The sequence below is a fragment of the Nicotiana sylvestris genome, chromosome 9, assembly GCF_000393655.2.
Source record: "Nicotiana sylvestris chromosome 9, ASM39365v2, whole genome shotgun sequence".
Classification (NCBI taxonomy): Eukaryota; Viridiplantae; Streptophyta; class Magnoliopsida; order Solanales; family Solanaceae; genus Nicotiana; species Nicotiana sylvestris.
Genome location: NC_091065.1, coordinates 3,128,079 through 3,147,049, shown reverse-complemented (window position 1 = coordinate 3,147,049; position 18,971 = coordinate 3,128,079). Strand labels below are relative to the sequence as shown.

General features: G+C 36.8%; 1 protein-coding gene across 1 annotated transcript; it reads right to left on the bottom strand.

The window, feature by feature from the left end:
- Nucleotides 1–907: 907 nt before the first annotated feature.
- On the bottom strand, nt 908–11,418 carry LOC104240324 (mRNA-decapping enzyme-like protein). The gene is made up of 8 exons (XM_009795155.2): nt 11,170–11,418; nt 10,856–10,896; nt 9,976–10,025; nt 7,345–7,489; nt 6,085–6,141; nt 5,068–5,194; nt 3,152–3,625; nt 908–1,236 (listed from the first exon to the last, which is right to left on the bottom strand). The coding sequence occupies exons 1-8, from the start codon at nt 11,326–11,328 to the stop codon at nt 1,180–1,182; spliced, it is 1,110 nt and encodes a 369-aa protein (XP_009793457.1). The 5' UTR covers nt 11,329–11,418; the 3' UTR covers nt 908–1,179.
- Nucleotides 11,419–18,971: the final 7,553 nt, after the last annotated feature.

Here is an 18,971-nt window from a genome sequence, read left to right as displayed (position 1 = left end):
TTGCATCTTATTTAACGCCTAAATATGATAAATTGGTATTTCGGTGTAAACATCAAGTGCGGGTTAAAATTTACCGGAGAAGACCTTACCGTTGTGGTATCGTAGTGTTTCCTTAGCAATTTGTTTATGGATACAAAGTGGCAGAAGAGCTTTTTTCCCCTCATTTTTGCTTGCTTTTAATTAGTTGCCAACAAGGGTTTCACTGGTTTTATGTCGATCTTTTTGGCGAACGCAGAATATCAGCAGGATAATTTTTCATCACTAAACAAGTTCATATCATTTAGTTTTATTTTTTGTTCCTTTTTTTTTTTTCTTTTTCGCATTTCTCCTTTCTTTCCTTCTCATTTACATAGACACAATCACCAACATCCCAACTCTAGTCTACTATCTTTTTTATTTATTTTGAGTTGATTTTGGTACGAAAACTATCTCTTTTGATTGATGTTGAAACAATATACATATATTTAGTACTCTTTATGTAATGTTAAATATATTAATTCAAATTCTTTAGGAAGAAGACAAGAATTCGACGTCTTCATTCATGGCTAAAAATTAGATCCGTTCGAGCTCGCGCTTCCGTCACAGTCTCTTTCGGAGAATAATACATTGTGCAGGAAAATTGTGAAATTTTCCTTTACTCTCCATTGTACTGGATTTTTGCCTTTCTGACTCTAAAAATTGCAACTCCCACATTATTATATTTTTTGGAGAATTTTAAAACAATTTAACTTTAAACTTCCAAAATGCAAGTTCAATATTTTCCTCCCACTCGAGTAAGAAAAGAAAAAGTACTCAGAAGAGTTAACTTTCTATCTGGAAAACATAAAATCTCCTCTCCCCCCCCCCCCCCCCCAAATATTTCTTTCCATTCGGCTTATCACAACACAATTGTTGCAAATACCAAAGCTGAAAATGCAAGTACACAGTCCGCATGATTGCCTATTATTTAATGAACATAAAGCTCAAGAACATAACTGACTAGTAAAACCAGACATTGCATATAAGGTAAATTACAAATCTGAACAAGTAAACTGACTAATAGTCTAATACTACTATACAAAATGGGTCTCAAAGATATTATAAACAGAAGGAACCCGATAGACAGACGCTCGAAGCCATCTTTCTGCCAGTAACATTGTTTTAATGAGATTTCAACAAGTGAGGCAGTTCCTCTGTTTATCATGTATGATGAGTATTGGAAATAGCGCGATACACCGTGTCAATGAATTGATCATCCTGTTATGGAAATAGAGGTAACATCAGATGCATAAAGAGACCAGTGAATTATACGATTATCAAATCATGAATCCTAATAGGGAAAAATGTCATAACAGGAGTAACCATAAAATCCTCTAGCTAATCAACTAATTACATCAATAAATTATGAGCTCGGGATACTACCTTACTCCCTCCAATATTTAATTTTGTGGACTCCATAACTAGTTTTCTGGGCCAAAAAAAAAATTAAAAAAAAGCAAGAAAAAAAGCAAAAATATGAAGTCCTTATAACCTTGGCAAGTTCCTATTCACCCAGTCCCTCAATACTTACTAGAGTTTTAACATACTGTCGGGACTTGTATTTTCGAGTCATATTATTTGCCATACTTATAATCTTTTGCCAACTTCTAATGGCTTCTCAAGAACAAGGTGATAACAAATTAACTACTTGGCATGTCTTCTAAGTCAAGGTACCTATGTTTTTTTGTTTTTCTTGTTTCGGTGCAAAGTAGAAAAAAACATCAAGGAACTACCATTACCGAGTATGTAGTGTGGTAAGAAAGCTATAGTCTACACTGTTATATTGCTTCAAACTTTGTTTTATCCGACTCTGTAGTCGGGACTGTCTAGAGCTTTTGTGTTACTCACATTATTCCAGTTTGATGCGAAAAATAGGATTTTCCTGGATGTCCTAAAACTAGGCCACATTGATGCGAAATAGGATTTTCCTTTCCAAAACGGCCCTTCAATTCTAAGATAACCGACATGACTCTTGAAGTTCCATTTGCTTTTTTTATCAAATAATACTGAAGACATTCACCAATTTTTATTGAGGGCAGATAAGGAAGCTGAGGTCAGAGAGAAATTGCAGCTGAGGGTAGAGGAGAATTTTGCTAACAACTCTGCCCCTTTCTGCCCCAAAATTCAAGGGTTATACAGTGAATTGGACAACCCTCTATTATTCTACATGAGCAAGGGGATGTAAGGACTTTCAGTAGCACTTGAAGGCAAAGGACAGATTTCTGTCAACTTCAACTAACAGAACTCAAGGTGGCAATGATGAGCATCAGCAACCCCAAAGTGAAGCAAGTATTTTGAGGACACGAACAACTGGGCATGGAACTCTTACTATGTGGCTCATGCAGTCACAACACGAGGAAGAGAAATTTAAGTGTGGAACTCTCATCAGGGGAAGGAGAGGTCTGCGAACGTAAAGATGGAAAAGAGAGGAAATGAGGACAGATCGGAGACAATTAAGGGGAGCGAGAGGGAGTTGGGCATGGGCGGAGAGCGTCGGGTGCCAAAATGGACGGGGAAGAAATTTAGGGGTTCGGGATCTTTTAGACATCTCATCCAGAGATTTGAGGGAAGAACGATTCATTTATTGTTGGAGTTTGAGACATGCCCCTTCAGATAGAGTAAAACTTCTACTTTTTTGTCATTTAGCAATTCCCAGGGTATGATCCCTTATAGCTTCACATTCGGTCCTTGAGGAAGTAAGGTGCTTAATTTCAAAAGTGTAAACGTTTTTATGTTCCCCGATGGAAAGCCATCCAGACTATGTGACTCAGATAAAAAAAAATTAGGTCCTAGAGGAAGGACAGAAGCTACCAAAAACCAGTTCCAACAGAAAGACTCAAAAGCAACTGCTAGCATACTCTTCTCTCTTTCTTTTCTTTTTTCTTCTCAATTTCCCTTATTAATCTTCATAATGTGGATGTGTTCCAGCATAGTGGCAGAAGCTGCTGGAAGTTTTTTCCCCCTAAATACGCGCCCTCAGCAGACCCTCTTTGCTTTGAATGTTAATTCTCATTATGAGGGCAAATGCAAAATTTCGCATTCTGGCATATGCAATTGATTGCGAATTTATAAAACTTTAGCGCCATAAAAAAAGTTCACATAGGAAAGTAACTATCAATTCAGGTACACTTACTTGAACAAGCATCAAAAGTGCCTCACGCACTTTGCCTCTGTTAATAACAGGTCCATTGTTTGGGCTAGGAGCAGAAGTTGGAGTGAGAAATGGCGGAGGAGTGGGGGGAGGAAATGGTTGAAGCAAAGGAGCTCCGTGAGGGCGTTGTAGATTCCCAGGGGGGTGAAGTGGTGGAGCAGTAGGCACAGTTGAAGAAACAGGAGGTATCAGTGGAGAAGAGGAAGGAGGAGGACCAAAGAATGATGATGGTTTCACTAGATTTGAAGACCTTCTAGCACTGGCGTCTGGTTCGGAAGCATCAAGGGTAGGCATCAAAGGGAAAGATGTAGAAAGAGGAGGAGATGGAGGCAGTGCAGGTGCTGAAGAGGGAGGTACAGCAGCAGGAGGACGAGGAGGAGGAAGGACTGTTGCAGATGAGTCGTACGGCTGTCCCTGAACTGCAACATTTGGAGCACTCCCAATTCTCATAGCAGTCTGCAAAATGAAATGCTCAAAATTCGGTCACGTTAACACATATGTAACAAGAACATCATAATAAACAAATTTTTCATATCAAACATAGTACTCGTCTAGAAGTATCTCCACTTAAATTACTTACAACATGACCCCTATATAGAAAGGTGGAATAATGCATTGCATGAGTCAGTGATCACTTCTTTATGTGAAACAACAGGGAATCTCTGTTGGTCTTCCTTCATAGATGGATTTTGTAATGTTTTGATACGTCAAATCAAAATTCCTAAAAACAACCATATGCTTTATTAACATATTGTATGCAAAATTGTACAAAGGTATGGCTGTATGGCTAATACTTTTACAGGATTTCCTATTATAAGAATAACTGATCCCAAAGCAAAGGTTAATGACAAAAGTTATTTGACTTATGCAAGAAGAAGGATAAGCTTTGGGTCTGTTGGCTACATGCTTACTATTGGAAAGGTGATCCCATCTGGGAAATAACTTGCAAGGAAGCATCCTGGTGTCTTCAAAAGATTGTCAAGGCTGGAAAGTACCTAGACCAAGGTGGGCTCACAATAAATGAATTTCTCTCTATGGAGCACTTCTCTATCAGGAAAATATATAAGAAGCTCAGAAGTGATTTTGAAAAGGCTCCCTGGAGAAGATTAATATGTAATAGTTTTGGTGCTCCTGAATGGATATTTATTCTAAGGCTAGCTGCACATGGGAGGTTGTATACAAGGGATAGGCTGGCCCAATGGGGCATAGTCTTGCACCAGATTTGCCCCTTATGTCATCAACATAATGAAAGTATTTCACACTTGTTTTTCAAGTGTTATTGCTGCTGAGATATGGGAAAAGATGTCGGGTTGGCAGGGCATACAGAGACGAGGACTGAGTTGGAATGAAGTGCTAGCCTGGGGTATAACTTATTACAATGGTAAGAACTGCAATGCTGAATTATACAGGATGGTGCTAGCAGGCAGCGTCTACCATGTATGCGTGGAGAGAAACGAAAGGGTATTTAGGGGGAAGGAAAGAAGTTCTGCTGTTATTACTAGGGTGATTGTTCAAGATATCTTCTACAGAGCAAGCAGGAAACCTCACTTAGCTAGGATGCTGCTGAACTACAATTTTTATCCCTGAGTGGTTAGGTTTGGTGATATGGAGTTTATGCTGTTGAGAGACGATGATATGGAACTGGAACTGGAACTTTCTGTCCAATTCCTATTTTTTGCTGGTTTTTTCTTTACTCCTTGAGCTATACATATTCACAATTGGTAATAAAATTCTTTATTTACCCAGCAAAAAAAAAAAAGGACAGTTATTCCAGATCTTCCAAAAGAACTGACACATGAAAGACACTATTTTCTGTAAGACAAACACTGCATAACAGCCACATTATGTGGGAGAAAAAAGGAAAAAAAGAGCAAATAGAAGGGAAAGAAAGAGCATACACTGAAGAAATTCACAAAAGAACGATCATCTGGGACATCCGCAGTATTCGATGTAGTAGATGAAGATGGCTCCAGGGGACCATCAATTACCGACATGCTTGGAGATGCTTCCAGCTCCCCAAATTCACTGTATTAAGTTGCACAAAATCAAAAGTTCCTCTCAGAAGCCACTCAGTTGCAATTGCTTTTTTTCAGTCAACATAATATGTTGCGCAACTAGCTAAATAGGTAAACCACTCAGTTGCACAAAATCAAAAGTTCCTCTCAGAAGCCACTCAGTTGCAATTGCTTTTTTTCAGTCAATATAATATTTTGAGCAACTAGCTAAATAGGTAAACTGACCCACCAAATTATTCACCCCTCCAAAGACCGTGCAGCTTGTTTGCAACTAAAAGCTTTCACTTCTCACAAAGTAATGTCTCATTAGCTTTTTGCAGTCACTTTCACCATGCATATAGCTTAGGTTTTATGAGCATTTATAAGAAGCACCCATGGTAGGGCTAGGACCAACCCTATTCAAACAATATACAGAAGACCGAACAATTCAAAGGCCCATTCAACACCACTTGCATTTCACTAAAAGCGTAGTTTCACATCAGATACCAATGTTATCCTGCTCAGATCAGGTGGCGCCACGTAACTTTCTTCCACAGTTCTGCTGTCAAAATCATTCTGAGCACATAGATTTCGACCATATCTAGTAGCATCAACAATAATTTTAACAGCATTTGAATCTCAACTATTGGACCCCTGAAAATTCAAATAGTATCTTGTTGACCAGGTTCTTTAGGAAGGCAGTTTATTATGCTCTCTCAGTCATAGTGCAGTTCAAGATTAGCAAACAAAGGGAAGACCAAAAACTTGTTAAATGTCAAGCTAAACTACTATATCTGAAACATAAGTCAAGAAATAGACCAACGCTGAACTGTATAAAATTTAGTGTTTTAACAGTCAAAGAGAATCTATCATTTTGATCAACAAATATATTATGATTTTTATAAATATGAAATGGAATACCTCCTGTTTGATGGTAGTTTGAACTTGGTAGGCACCTTGGAATAAGCACTCAATATCCTGACCACCAGTAAAAGTCGAAACTGATTATCAGGCATAATAGGATACATATGGAAAAGAAAAGGCAAGATAAGATTGACATGGAAATCATTGCGCAGAACAACCAAAACACCTGTCTGATCCTTTCATTTCTCATTAAGGTGATAAATAGAATAAGTGGGAAGGTATGATGAGGAAGTTTTGCATTGACAAACTTGAATCTCTACCTAAAAGTTTTTTTTTTCTTTTTTCCCTGTTAATAGACGCCTCTGCCTAAAAGTTTCAAGTTCACAAAAACATATACTCAACTTCTCAATCGCTCTAAGAGAAACTTATTTGAAAATGTGAGAAGAAGATATAGGGAACCATTTCAGTTAACATACAGTGGGTAGTAAGGTAAGAGAGGAGTTGGAGGTATTTCAACTTTTGAAATTGGGAAATCCCCAAGTCAGTGGCACACGGTTCGAAACTTGGTGGATAATGGGCCCACCATCTACCTTTCTCCACTTAAATACAACGCTTTTGTCTGCGGCACGATTCGAACCATGACGTGCCCCAACCCATACATAATGTGTTCCACTCTTACAACTAGACCAAAGACCCGAGGGCAAGGAGTTGGAGGTGTTTTGGAAGGTAAAAGAAGAATGTCCCCAAGCCAGATATTAGGTGCCTCGGAAATAAAAAGGAGAACATCCCCAAGCCAAAGTAAAACTGTTTCTCTTTACTGATCAGGAAAAAGACAACGAAAACAAAGCTGCAACTTTAAATTGGAAATCATCTAATCATTCACCTACCAAAATAATGACTAGGCCGAACATACCATCCTGCTAATCTTTAGGCCATTCACTACAACAATTTCAGATGTTATAGACTGAGGTTCAAGACGGGTCCAACCTATAGGCAGCAAAACTAGTGAATTCTATTGCATAATCGCATGCATAAATTAGGTTACAAGCACATACTTCAAAAGATTGACTGCATAAACAATTGAGTCCTCAAAAAGCCACATTACGCAAATTTAGTTTCTGACATAGAATTAGCACAATGAATATTGGGGGGAGCTAAGCATACCCACACACAGAAAAAGGGGCGAGGAGAGTGGAAATGCAGGAGATTAGAAAAGAATGATTTACAACAACAATAACAACCCAGTAGAATCCCACAAGTGGGGTCTGGGTAGAAAAGAATGATTTATGGAGGGGAAAACGGGATTGAAAAGGTTACCTGTTAAAGAGATTTGCAACTTCTTCACATTCACGTGAATTATAAAACCATATCCCATTTACTTCTTGGGAAGGATTTCGATATAATAAATATGGGACCTGGACCTCGAACTCAAAATCACCCAAGAGATCCTCCACCAAATTATCTGCTTGTAGGAATAAAGTCACATCTTTAAAACAAAGGAACTAAACATAAATGCTCATATAGAGAGCAAAATCTTAACTTTCTATACCCACTTATGAGCAACATGGATTTCATGTCAATAGCTTTATTTAAATATCAAACAATAATTTTTTTTAAATCAATATGTCTAAAACACTAAATTTACGGAGGTAAAAACAAACTTTTGATACAAATTAAGTATATTGACATCTTTCATAAAATAAAGATCTGCCAAGTTCATGGTACTCAGGGAACCCTAGTAGATAGCTAGTTTTGCTGGGCAACTCTAATGGGGGTTCTCTATAGACAATTGACTGTCATCCAGAAAAAGGGGAAAGCACCATTTAAGTAACTAAACTTGATTGACCTAAAAGACGGGTTAAACGCAAGGGATTCAGCCTCCAATTTCTTAATGTCCTACTTTATACCCTCAAAAAGTACAATTATATCACATTGACTGGAGATGTTTTTTTTTGACAAGTACATTTTTTTTTTTGATAAGGTATTTTTTTTTTTTTTGACAAGTACATTCACTGGATAAAGATTGGAGATCACTGTTTGAATACCAAGACAGAATCACTAGTCTTATTTTGTTACCTTACCTGATAAAAAAAAGACAGAATCACTAGTTACGAATAGAGTAACCACAATATCTACGATAAAAACTTAGAGATGAACTCCTTACTCCAAAGCCATAATTAGCAAGAAAAAAGGGGGTTTGGGAATCAATAAATCTCTCATTTCTCTCCAGAAGTCCTGGGACATGACAATAAACAAAAGACTAGTCATGATTACTCAGTCTTTTAGTTCAGTTGACAGAATATGTTTATTTCACATTTAAGGTCAAAAGAATCCAGTAATTTTTCAACATGCAAACTAAACACTTTATTTACAATCTCAAAGCACAAGTTCATTCTTGACCAGAGATATGGTTAATATGCTTAAGAGAGATGACTTACTTACCAGATGCTTTAAGGGACAGCCTTTATCAGTGTACAGGAAAAGTTACTGTCTACATTAGAATTTTATTTCCTCACCTGCTCAAGGAATGAGCTTCCAACCTTCTTTGTACTTTTTTGTAGGGTAACTAGTCTTTATTTTAGGCATTTCCTCCTCCTTGTTTCATCCTTTTAATTTTCTTGCAAAATAAAAATTTCAGGTGAGTGATTTTCAGTCTTTCAATGTTCAATTTTTCCCAAGAAAGTCACTTCTCTTTTTATCCTTTTTCCGTTTTGTAAGCATTCTTTTTTAAATTAGTGCTGAAATCCTACTAGCTTCAAACAAAGGGGTTGATCAAATTTCTTCATATTTACAGTTAACTATCAAGTGAAGAAAGAAAGCACTCAAAAAATTCAAGATTTGATACACCATTAAAAAAACAATTCAAAATTCGATATTAAGCCGATTTTCTATCATGTTCAATCACGAAAGCAAGGACACAAATATGTGTCTCCATTATAATAATTCTTAAAGAAAAATCAAAGTTTTTTACTTTATTGTGTCACAAAAATGTATGAGCCACTTTATCTTTTGGGACATCACCAATTGTCTGGAGAACTTCTATAAATTATAATAGCTATACCCTCGCTTCTGTACAATAGTCTAATTCGCTTAAACCGATTCAGTCAATCAATTAACTGCCCTCGATCCCGTATTAGTTGGGTCAGTTATATGAGTCCTTTGTTTCCATTCTGCTTTATTTAGGTCCACTCCATTCGTTACCGTATGTAAATTCAGATGCATGATAAACATCGGTACTCAAATGCATCTCTCCGTCTGAATCAGAATAAATATGTTTCCAAACCTTCTCTTTAAAATTGGAAGTGGATATTTCAGTACTGGGAATTCCCTAAAACTAGAAAATTCTTAAATGTTACAGTGCCGACACGAATGTACAAGCTCCTAACCAGAAAGACTCCTAGCAAACACCATTCCTAAGTTAGTGTAGCAACATCAATTAAGTCTTAATGCTAACTAATTGGTATCACCTATGTAGATCCTCTGCTTCCATTGTGCTTTGTTATTAACTAAGTCCACATTGACTCTAAGAGATCACCATCAATTGCCATTCCAGTATTTTCCTGCAAATGAGGACTACTTTATTACTATCTCTTGACACGAGTTGAAGTCAAGTTTACTAGTTCAGGATTCTCCAAAAATAACTTACACCCCCTTGAGATTCATCAACAAGATGACATACTTCACGAATTATGTTAATATGGTTCTATGTTGTTCACATCAAATAGTCAGTCAGGCATGAGCTACTACTTCATGCACTTTTTTCCACAAGGAAAAAGAAAACAAACACAAAAACTAGCCATAGAATGTATGTTTTCCTAGTCCAGCGGAGAAATGTCAAACATCTAGGTAATTACGACGGAGAACCTAAAGCATCAAACAACCTTGCAAAAGTTCCGTCAAAGATACAGCCCAAGCAGAAAGTTTTAGAACAGAAAACAAGTAACTTACCCGTATTTCTGCGGTTCATAACAATGAACTGAAACCGAGGTTGAGCACTCCTGTAATACCCCAACATAGAAATAATAAATATCTCAAAGAGCCGCACCATACAGATCAACTCATGAAGAAGAAGAATGCATTAAATCTAGAAACTTTCAATCAATTTGAGACCCCATTCAGTGCTAGTGTTCCTACTTTATTTTGCACCCAAGGGTATGTCCTAGCGGTAAATGAAATGGGAGGCAACCATGATGTCTCAGATTCAAATCCCAGTGGAGGCAAAAAAACCTAGGTAACTTCTTCCCATCTGCCTAATACTTAGTGGATAGAGTTACCCGGTACCTGTGCTGGTGGGACTCGGGAGGTAGCAGGTACCCAATGGAAAAGTCAAGATGTGCGTAAGCTGGCCCAAACAACGCCGTTATAAAAAAAACTTTTTACTCAATTAATCAACTTCGTCTCAATCTCAAGCCAGTTAGGGTCGGCTATCTGAATCTTCTACATTTTTTTCGCTCTATTGAACTCATGTTAATCTCAATACTGATATATCCTTTGACCATTAAGGCAAATTATTTCTATAAAATTTCAGCTTCTTTAAAGCTCACATTTATCCCTCTGAAGTACATATTTCTGACCATATTATATTTAAAATCTTTTGAACAAAAAGAACATGATCCACCTCAAAAAGGTTCTAATTAATCAAAAGTCTAAAACAACAATTACGCCTTACTCCCAAACAAGTTGGGATTGGCTATATGAATCCAGACTGCTGACCACGTTATTCCATTTAAACTCATTTCAGGCCAATATTATGTAGACAAAGAATCCTAAAACAGGTCAGGAAAAAAAACTAACAGAATTACAACTCCAAAAACGCATAATTACTTACCTCTTCACAACAAACAAAGATCCTTCCACATCCTTTCGACTCTGCAAAAACAAAAACACACACACACACAACATCAGTACTACAATAATAACTGCTCAAACACATGTTAATCAAGTAATCAATCAATAAACTACCCTCAATACCAAACTAATTATCTACTAATAGTTCAGACCCATTTCATTCTAATACTAACAAAATTAACCTTTTAAAAATTAAAAAACTCTTTAAAACTAATAAATATGCATTTTTTTAAGAGAAAATGAATAATACAAATAAAAGATGTAATTTTTTTAGGAGAAAAAGAATGAATATACCCATTGGCTATTATCGATATTGAAAGCGTAGAAAGTAACATGAGCTGCAGTGATTAATATTTCTTCAACGAAAGCATCGATACGCTGAAGAACGGTTAAATTAAGGAGCTTTGTGCTGTTTTGGTCCAAATTCGGCATTAATTTCCCGTTCGTAGACATTATTACTGTGTGTGTGTGTGGAGAAACCCTAGAATTGATCCCAAATTGAGGGCTCTGTTTACTGTATATTAATTTTATAATTTTATTATATTGACACTTTTGTATTTTCTATTTTTTTTCATATGTATACAGCGCTTATATCTCCTTTTGTTTTTTTTATTTTTACTTTTCTAGAAGACAGTGGGAGATTACGTTTTATGATAGTCTATAGAAAAGTATTTGAGGGGAAAAAATAAAAAATAGCTCGATTTATAAATGTTAATTAAAAATAGTCCTAGTTTTAAAAGTAATAAAAGTTTAGCCACTTTTTCGGAAATATTCTAGCATAAGATGATGCAGTTCGCATTTTTTATATATGAGCTTCCAACATGATGCGCTAGAATTTCGTAGTGTTGGAGTTCCAACATAATATGCGAGACGTTTATATGTAGGAGTTCTATAATCCCACATATTATGCTAGACTTTCCGTGTTTCAGTAAAATAATAGATATTTTTTAATGACTTTAAAAATGTTAGCTGTTTTTCGATTACCAATCTGAAAAGTGGCAAGCTCGTACTATTTTCACGAATTTGAGAGGCTATCACAGTATTTAGCCCTTATATCAAATCAATTAATGTATATTAGGCCAAATACATAGATAACCCCTTAAACTTAGTTCGAATTGTCCCACGTAAATTTTGCTACTAATCAAATAGCCATCTCAATTAGGCAGGAATATGTCTGGTGAATATAAAAGTCTAACATGACTTTTATAAAATGAAGAAATTGTTTTAATTATAAATGTATTTATAAGTTCTTTTTCAAGTTTCATCGTGACATTAAAGCCAAATAGGCTATATTTGGTTTCAAAATGACGTTAAAAGGCCATGAGTGCGGAATATACAATGAAATGCTTCATACACCATCAGGGCTAAATATTGAGAAGGTACAAAGAACCAAAAAGTCCCATTATTTTATTCAAAGTAATATGTTTTGGCTCGTTGGAATGGTTGGTTGGCGAGTCCGAAACCTTTTTAATCATTTTTTTTGGACAAAAAACACTTTTGTACTACTTTAAAAAAAAAGTTACATAAATGAGTAAAATGCAGTATTATACTGCGAATTACTTTAACGGAAATTTTGCCGTTAAAGTAATTCGCAGTATAGTACTGCCTTTTACTTAACTTTTTTTTTTTTGTAATTCGCAGTACTATATTGCGTTTTACTAAGATGTTGGCCCAGCTATATTTTATTAAAGTTGTTCGCAGTATTATACTGCGTTTTACTTAAAACGCAGTATAATACTGCGAACAGCTTCAATAAAATATAGCCCCTTCTTCTTCCTTGTACCACTGAACCGAAGAAAACCAAACACCTTCGATTCTGCTGGTCCCCCTCTGCTGGTCCCCCCGCGTCAAACTTCAAAAAAAAAATTTGGGCCCCACCTGTCACCTAAAGAGCAAGGAGTGTAGGTCCCACATACAAGACAAGCTTTGGATTCCTTCTTTCGGGGTGCAAAAATTCGATTTTAATCAAATTTAAAAAACTTAAATCGAGGTATTTCAATTTTGTTTATGTCGAAACTCGTATAGTACATGCATATTTGTATTGTTTAATGTGTTTCCATATTAATTTGTGTTATGTTTGTGTTTAAATTTGTATCTTATTTATACCCGGATTGATTTATTAGCTTTGGTACAAAAAATTGTTAAAATTTGATAAATTATTTGTATTGTTAAAAAATTAATATTATTTATTTTGTTTGTTGTTCATATTTGTATTTTATGTTAGTTGTTTTTATATGTAATAGTGACCTTTTAGCGTAGTAAAATAAATAGCCTTTTAGCGTAGTAAAATATAGAGCCTTTTAGTGTAGTAAAATATAGAGCCTGTTAGTGTTGTAAAATATAGAGCCTTTTAGCGTAGTAAAATGTAGAGCCTTTTAGCGTAGAGTCTATGTAGTTTAAGTATGTAGTAACTGCAAACTCTATCCAATTACACTTTACAAAATTAATTATTTAATTTATAACAATAAACTTGCAAAAGTAACAAATTCCTATATGTTATAAAATTAACTCAAATATCGAGCCTGGAACTCATACATAATTATTCAGTCCAATTTTAAATATAATTAATTATTTAATTTATTAATCTAGCACACACAATTCTAAAAATATTAAAATTGACACGCATAATAATTAAGGATAACTCGGTGCTACCGGGCCTCAAAAATCGAGCCTGGAACCCATACATAATTATTCACTCCAATTGTAAACATAATTAATTATTTAATTTATTAAGCTAGCACACACAATTCTAAAAATGTTAAAATTGACACGCATAATAATTAAGGATAACTCGGTGCTACCGGGCCTCAAAAAATGAGCCTGGAACCCATACATAATTATTCAGTCCAATTGTAAACATAATTAATTATTTAATTTATTAAGCTAACAGACACAATTCTAAAAATGTTGAAATTGACACGCATAATAATTAAGGATAACTCGGTGCTACCGGGCCTCAAAAAATGAGCCTGGAACCCATACATAATTATTCAGTCCAATTGTAAACATAATTAATTATTTAATTTATTAAGCTAACACACACAATTCTAAAAATGTTGAAATTGACATGCATAATAATTAAGGATAACTCGGTGCTACCGGGCCTTAAAAATCGAGCCTGGAACCCATACATAATTATTCAGTCCAATTGTAAACATAATTAATTATTTAATTTATTAAGCTAACACACACAATTAATTTTGTTTAAATTATAGTAGACGACATGGACTTTCCTCCGCCTGCGCATCCCGGACCTGCCGAGGATCAGCTACTAGTGATGCAGGGCGACCATAGGTCCTCCTTTGTATGGGAGGGACAGCTATCGATGCAGCCTCTCCGCCCCAGGAGACCTGACGATTTGTGGGAGTTCATCAGGGAGCATTCTTTCCATGCCTGTGTAGTCGCACGCCTACAGGTTACGGGCTTCTATACGATTTTTGAGCTTGGACGGATGCAGCTTGATTGGTCTCTCATCACGGCATTGGTAAAGCGGTGGCGAACAGAGACACACACTTTTCACTTGCCCACTGGAGAGGCCACCATCACGCTGGAGGATGTTCAGGTTTTGTACGGGCTGCGCGTAGATGGACAGGCCGTAGCACTGCCCCAGTACATTAGATCCATGACGCGTGCACAGTTTTTGGATATGATGGGGCATCTTACTGGTTATAGACCTCAGGGTGACGCTGGGGGCAGTCGCGTTGCTTTGTCAGCCATCAGAGATCATATGGCATTTTTGCACCCAGACATTACCGGCGAGACTGAGGATCTCCACATTGAGAGGTACACGCGGTTGGCGCTGCTCCTGCTTTTCGGGTGTGTCTTGTTCCCGAACACTTCGGGGAGTAAAGTGAGTATGCGCTTTCTCCATCATCTTCAGCAGCTGGATGGTTTACCCCAGTACAGTTGGGGTGTTACTGTTCTCGCATACCTATATAGGAGCATAAGTCGGGCGAGCATGGGCCCAGCGGTGGACATATGTGGTTTTCTGCCCCTCCTACAGGTGACAACATTTTCGAATACTCTGTTCATTTCTCCGAATTCTATATGGTCGAAATGACTCATAAATTTTACATCAACCTTTTATCTTAGGTTTGGGCCTGGCAGCGAATCATGCCGTTGCAGCCACCTCTACCACCACTTGCGCCTGGTGAGGCTTATCCGTTTCTCCCTCTAGCTTCTAGATGGATTCTCCGGTGTGGGAACTACCGAGGGACCTATGCTCATCATAATCTCCCCCTTATCAGGGATGTGCTAGATATGCTGGTGGACGGAAAAGTAAATATGTACCTACACTTACTTGTTTTAAATTGAGTTGTGTTGCGCATACTCACTTTTATGTTATTATTTGGTAGTTCATCTGGACATCATACATCGACGAGTTGCTAGCTCAGCTGCCCTTTTATTACTTAGTCGATCGATTGCTTTGGAGCACCTCCGTCCCGATGATCTTCTTCGATGTGGTTGAGTATCATGCCACAGAGCGTGTGCTTCACCAGTTTCATCGTCCCTAGCCTATACCGAGGGAGCCTGGATGGGTGGCTATACACTATCAGCGAGATGACCATGCCAAGCTAGACGATATATATATATGGGATAGCTAGAGCAGCAGGTCCATACTTGGGAGGAGCAGCGAGCTGACCGTATTCCGCCAGCACCTACATTTACCCAGCAGGCCACTATTCATATGTATGCGTCATGGTACCGCCGTCACACTCGACTGATTATCGGGAACCCCATTCATGTACTTGGCGAGCGCTACAGACCATACGCCGGGATTTGAAAAAGACTTATCCCAGTCGCCATAAATAAGTTCAAATGCACGTTTGCGACCGAGATATGCCTTTCTTTTGGTTATAGTACAACCATACTCCTGGTGGACGGCTGTAATACACTCTTTAATCTTGAACCTAATGGACACTTCCAAATATGGAATCAAGACAAGAGAAATCAAGTCCACATCCAAGTTGAAGTGATTCTCATTGTATGTGTCCATTTCACATCTGTGCTCGCTAATAAATTTACCCACTTTCCACAAACCTGATTTCTTCTTGGTGGCACGCAACATCCAGTGACAACCCATAAAGTCTCTATGGCATACAACCTTGTATTTCTCCGTAGTTGACTCATTTACCGTCATCTCACGGCACTCTCTTATACTGTAGATTTTTACAGCCCTAATTAGGCGAGCTTTATCGGGGAAATACATGCCCTTTGTCAGAACAGCTGGTCTAGACTCATCCCACATCGCTGACCGAAATTCATCATCATCCCTTGTGAGGGCATCCACGTTCGGCATGCTTGGCAAATTATCAAGGTAGGGAATATTCCGCTCATGAAATGGCACGTGGGACTCGTACACTCTTGGTCTAGCTGGAGGTGGAGGAACATGCTCCCTCGTCAACTCAGGTTCAACATTCACTTCCTCCTCATCATCACCCTCATCATGGAAGGGTGTGTCATCCCCAGACTCATCCGCATTGTTGTCATAATCACTATCATCTTCCTGACTCTGCGCATCTGCCAAATCACGAGTAAATACGTCGTCTATGGGCAATTGTGTGAGGTCAGGAGCTTCAAGAAGCTCGTTTTCACTGCACATAAAGAACAAAATGATAAGTTACCCAACTAGATAAATACTTTAGATATAGCTATATCACTTTACTTACAAGTCGTACTGTCTTGACGTTTCATGATGGATATTTTCTTGTTGGTGATGACTCCCAGATGGACCACCATGGTCCAATACTCCAGAACTACGCATATTCCAACTAGGGGCAGGGTCATAACTTGTAAAATTCATATCCGGACGGTACCCCCTATGAAAAATATGAGTGTTAATACAAATCCAATTAAAACATAAATTAAACATCGCTAAAGCGTAGTAAAATTGAAGTTTACCAGTCGTCTTGTTGATTATCTAAAGTCGAAAAATTATTTTGTGGCTGCTCATTCGCCGGTGGTGACAAGTTTAAATCAAGGCAAGCTCTTTCATCACCAATCTGTCCGGCAAAAACTGCTCCAGAATAACCACCCGATGACTGGGGGTTATCCCTACTATGCACGCCCTCATTATTGGGAACGTCTTCCACCTTGACGTATATTTCCAATAATTTTATTACAATAAATTCCCTATATTCATCCGGAATCAACAAAAAATCTCTAAGAGTTTCATCATCCTCGATGTTAAACTCAGAATAATAAGCAAACCCCTGCGGAGTCACTGAATACGGAAATCTACCGGTTATTTTAAGGTTAACCGAACGCCTCCTCTCATTCATTTTTTTACGTAACAACGATACCAATTTATCGTACTCCATAGTAAGCGGCAATTTAACATGACATTGTGGAGGTGAGCTATACCTCACAGAGTTATTCTCCAACACAACCTCACACCCCCCAATATAGTGAAACCCTTATTTTTGCCACTTCAGACATTGTAAAAAAATAATTGATAAGAAGAAGAGAGAAGTATGAACGTAAGTTTGAAATAAAGTATTGAATGAATTTTTATAAAATTGAAACGCCTTTAAATAAGGCAAGTCCGACGTTGGGGTGTAGAATTTTTCTATGTAAAATGCAGTACAATACTACGTTTTATGTATTGAATTATTGTTATGTCAGTTCATTATTGGTGGGGGCAAAAACCAGAGTACAACGCAATTATTTAATGTAAAACATATTATTAAAGTAATATGCAATATAGTACTACAAATTACAAAAAAATAAGTAAAACACAGTACTATACTGCGAATTACTTTAACGGCAAAATTTCCGTTAAAGTAATTCGCAGCATAATACTGCATTTTACTTATTTATGTAACTTTTTTTTAAAGTAGTACAAAAGTGTTTTTTGTCCAAAAAATGATTAAAAAAGTTTCGGACTCGTTGGTTGGCTATCTGAATTTTCCCGTTTTGATGAAGATTCGATTCCATTTTTCCCTCCCTCATTTCCCTTCCCCGGCTCTTTGTGTAATAAAAATTAATATTTATAGCAGGGGCGGATATATAGCCTAAATTATAGGGCACGTGAATCTATGGTCCCTCCGCAAATTAAGTCTTTTATGTCCATATTTTCTAGAATTAGTCCAATATTATTTATTGATAACCATGCTCCATAAAGGTTGAATGGTGCACTTGGTTCAGTACTTAATTATTTACTCAAAGAGAAAGGGACGATCAATTCCCGGTTAATACTTTTTTTAAAAGTATTTTTGAGGAAAAATGGCTTCTTCTCAAAAGTAGTTATTTAAAAAATATTTTTTTTAGAAAAATACACTTAGAAGAACTTTTTAAATTTGGTCAAATACTAATTGCTGCTCAAAAGCATATCATTTGCTATTTTTCCTTCTTCTCAAAAACTGCTTCTTCTCAAAAATACCAGTGACACTTAGTTAAAATCATAGGGTATACTGTAGAGTTAATACACATACAACTTTCAATACTTTGATAGACTGATTCACCGATCAAATTCTTAACAGGGCAGGTATGGTAACCTTCAACATGATTATGAGCATAATGTGCCAGGTGTTGATCTTCGAAGCCTGGGCAATAACTATTAAGGAATTTGAGCATTGGATATAGCTCGTAGTATTGATTATGTCAATGCAGAAGATTCACATTGTACTGAAATGATCATCTCAACTAATGGAAAATTTAGTATGTGTAATTCATATGCAATATGAGTATAATTGTAAATAATTACTTTATAATTCATATATATATATATATATATATATATATATATATATATTATAAAAAATAAATGGTGAATCTAACTGACTATCTGTGAAAATATCCCTATATCTATTTATGTAAGTACCTATTTAGAATAGTAACATACAAGGCCATCAAATTGCTTTTTTAATAAGCACATAGGACCACACAAATACTCTGGTCCCTTTTTGACTTGTTTAAGACCACAAATTTTAAAAGTCTTCATTTTTTCTTACACTCCGTGCACAGCCAAATAGGTTCACATAAATTGGAGCAGAGGGAATACCAAGAATCCCCTAAATCCAAATGCACTTTAAGGCCCGTGGCCCACTCCAAATTGTGTTATAACTTAAATTTAAACTGCCAGCCCTAGGTCTTGT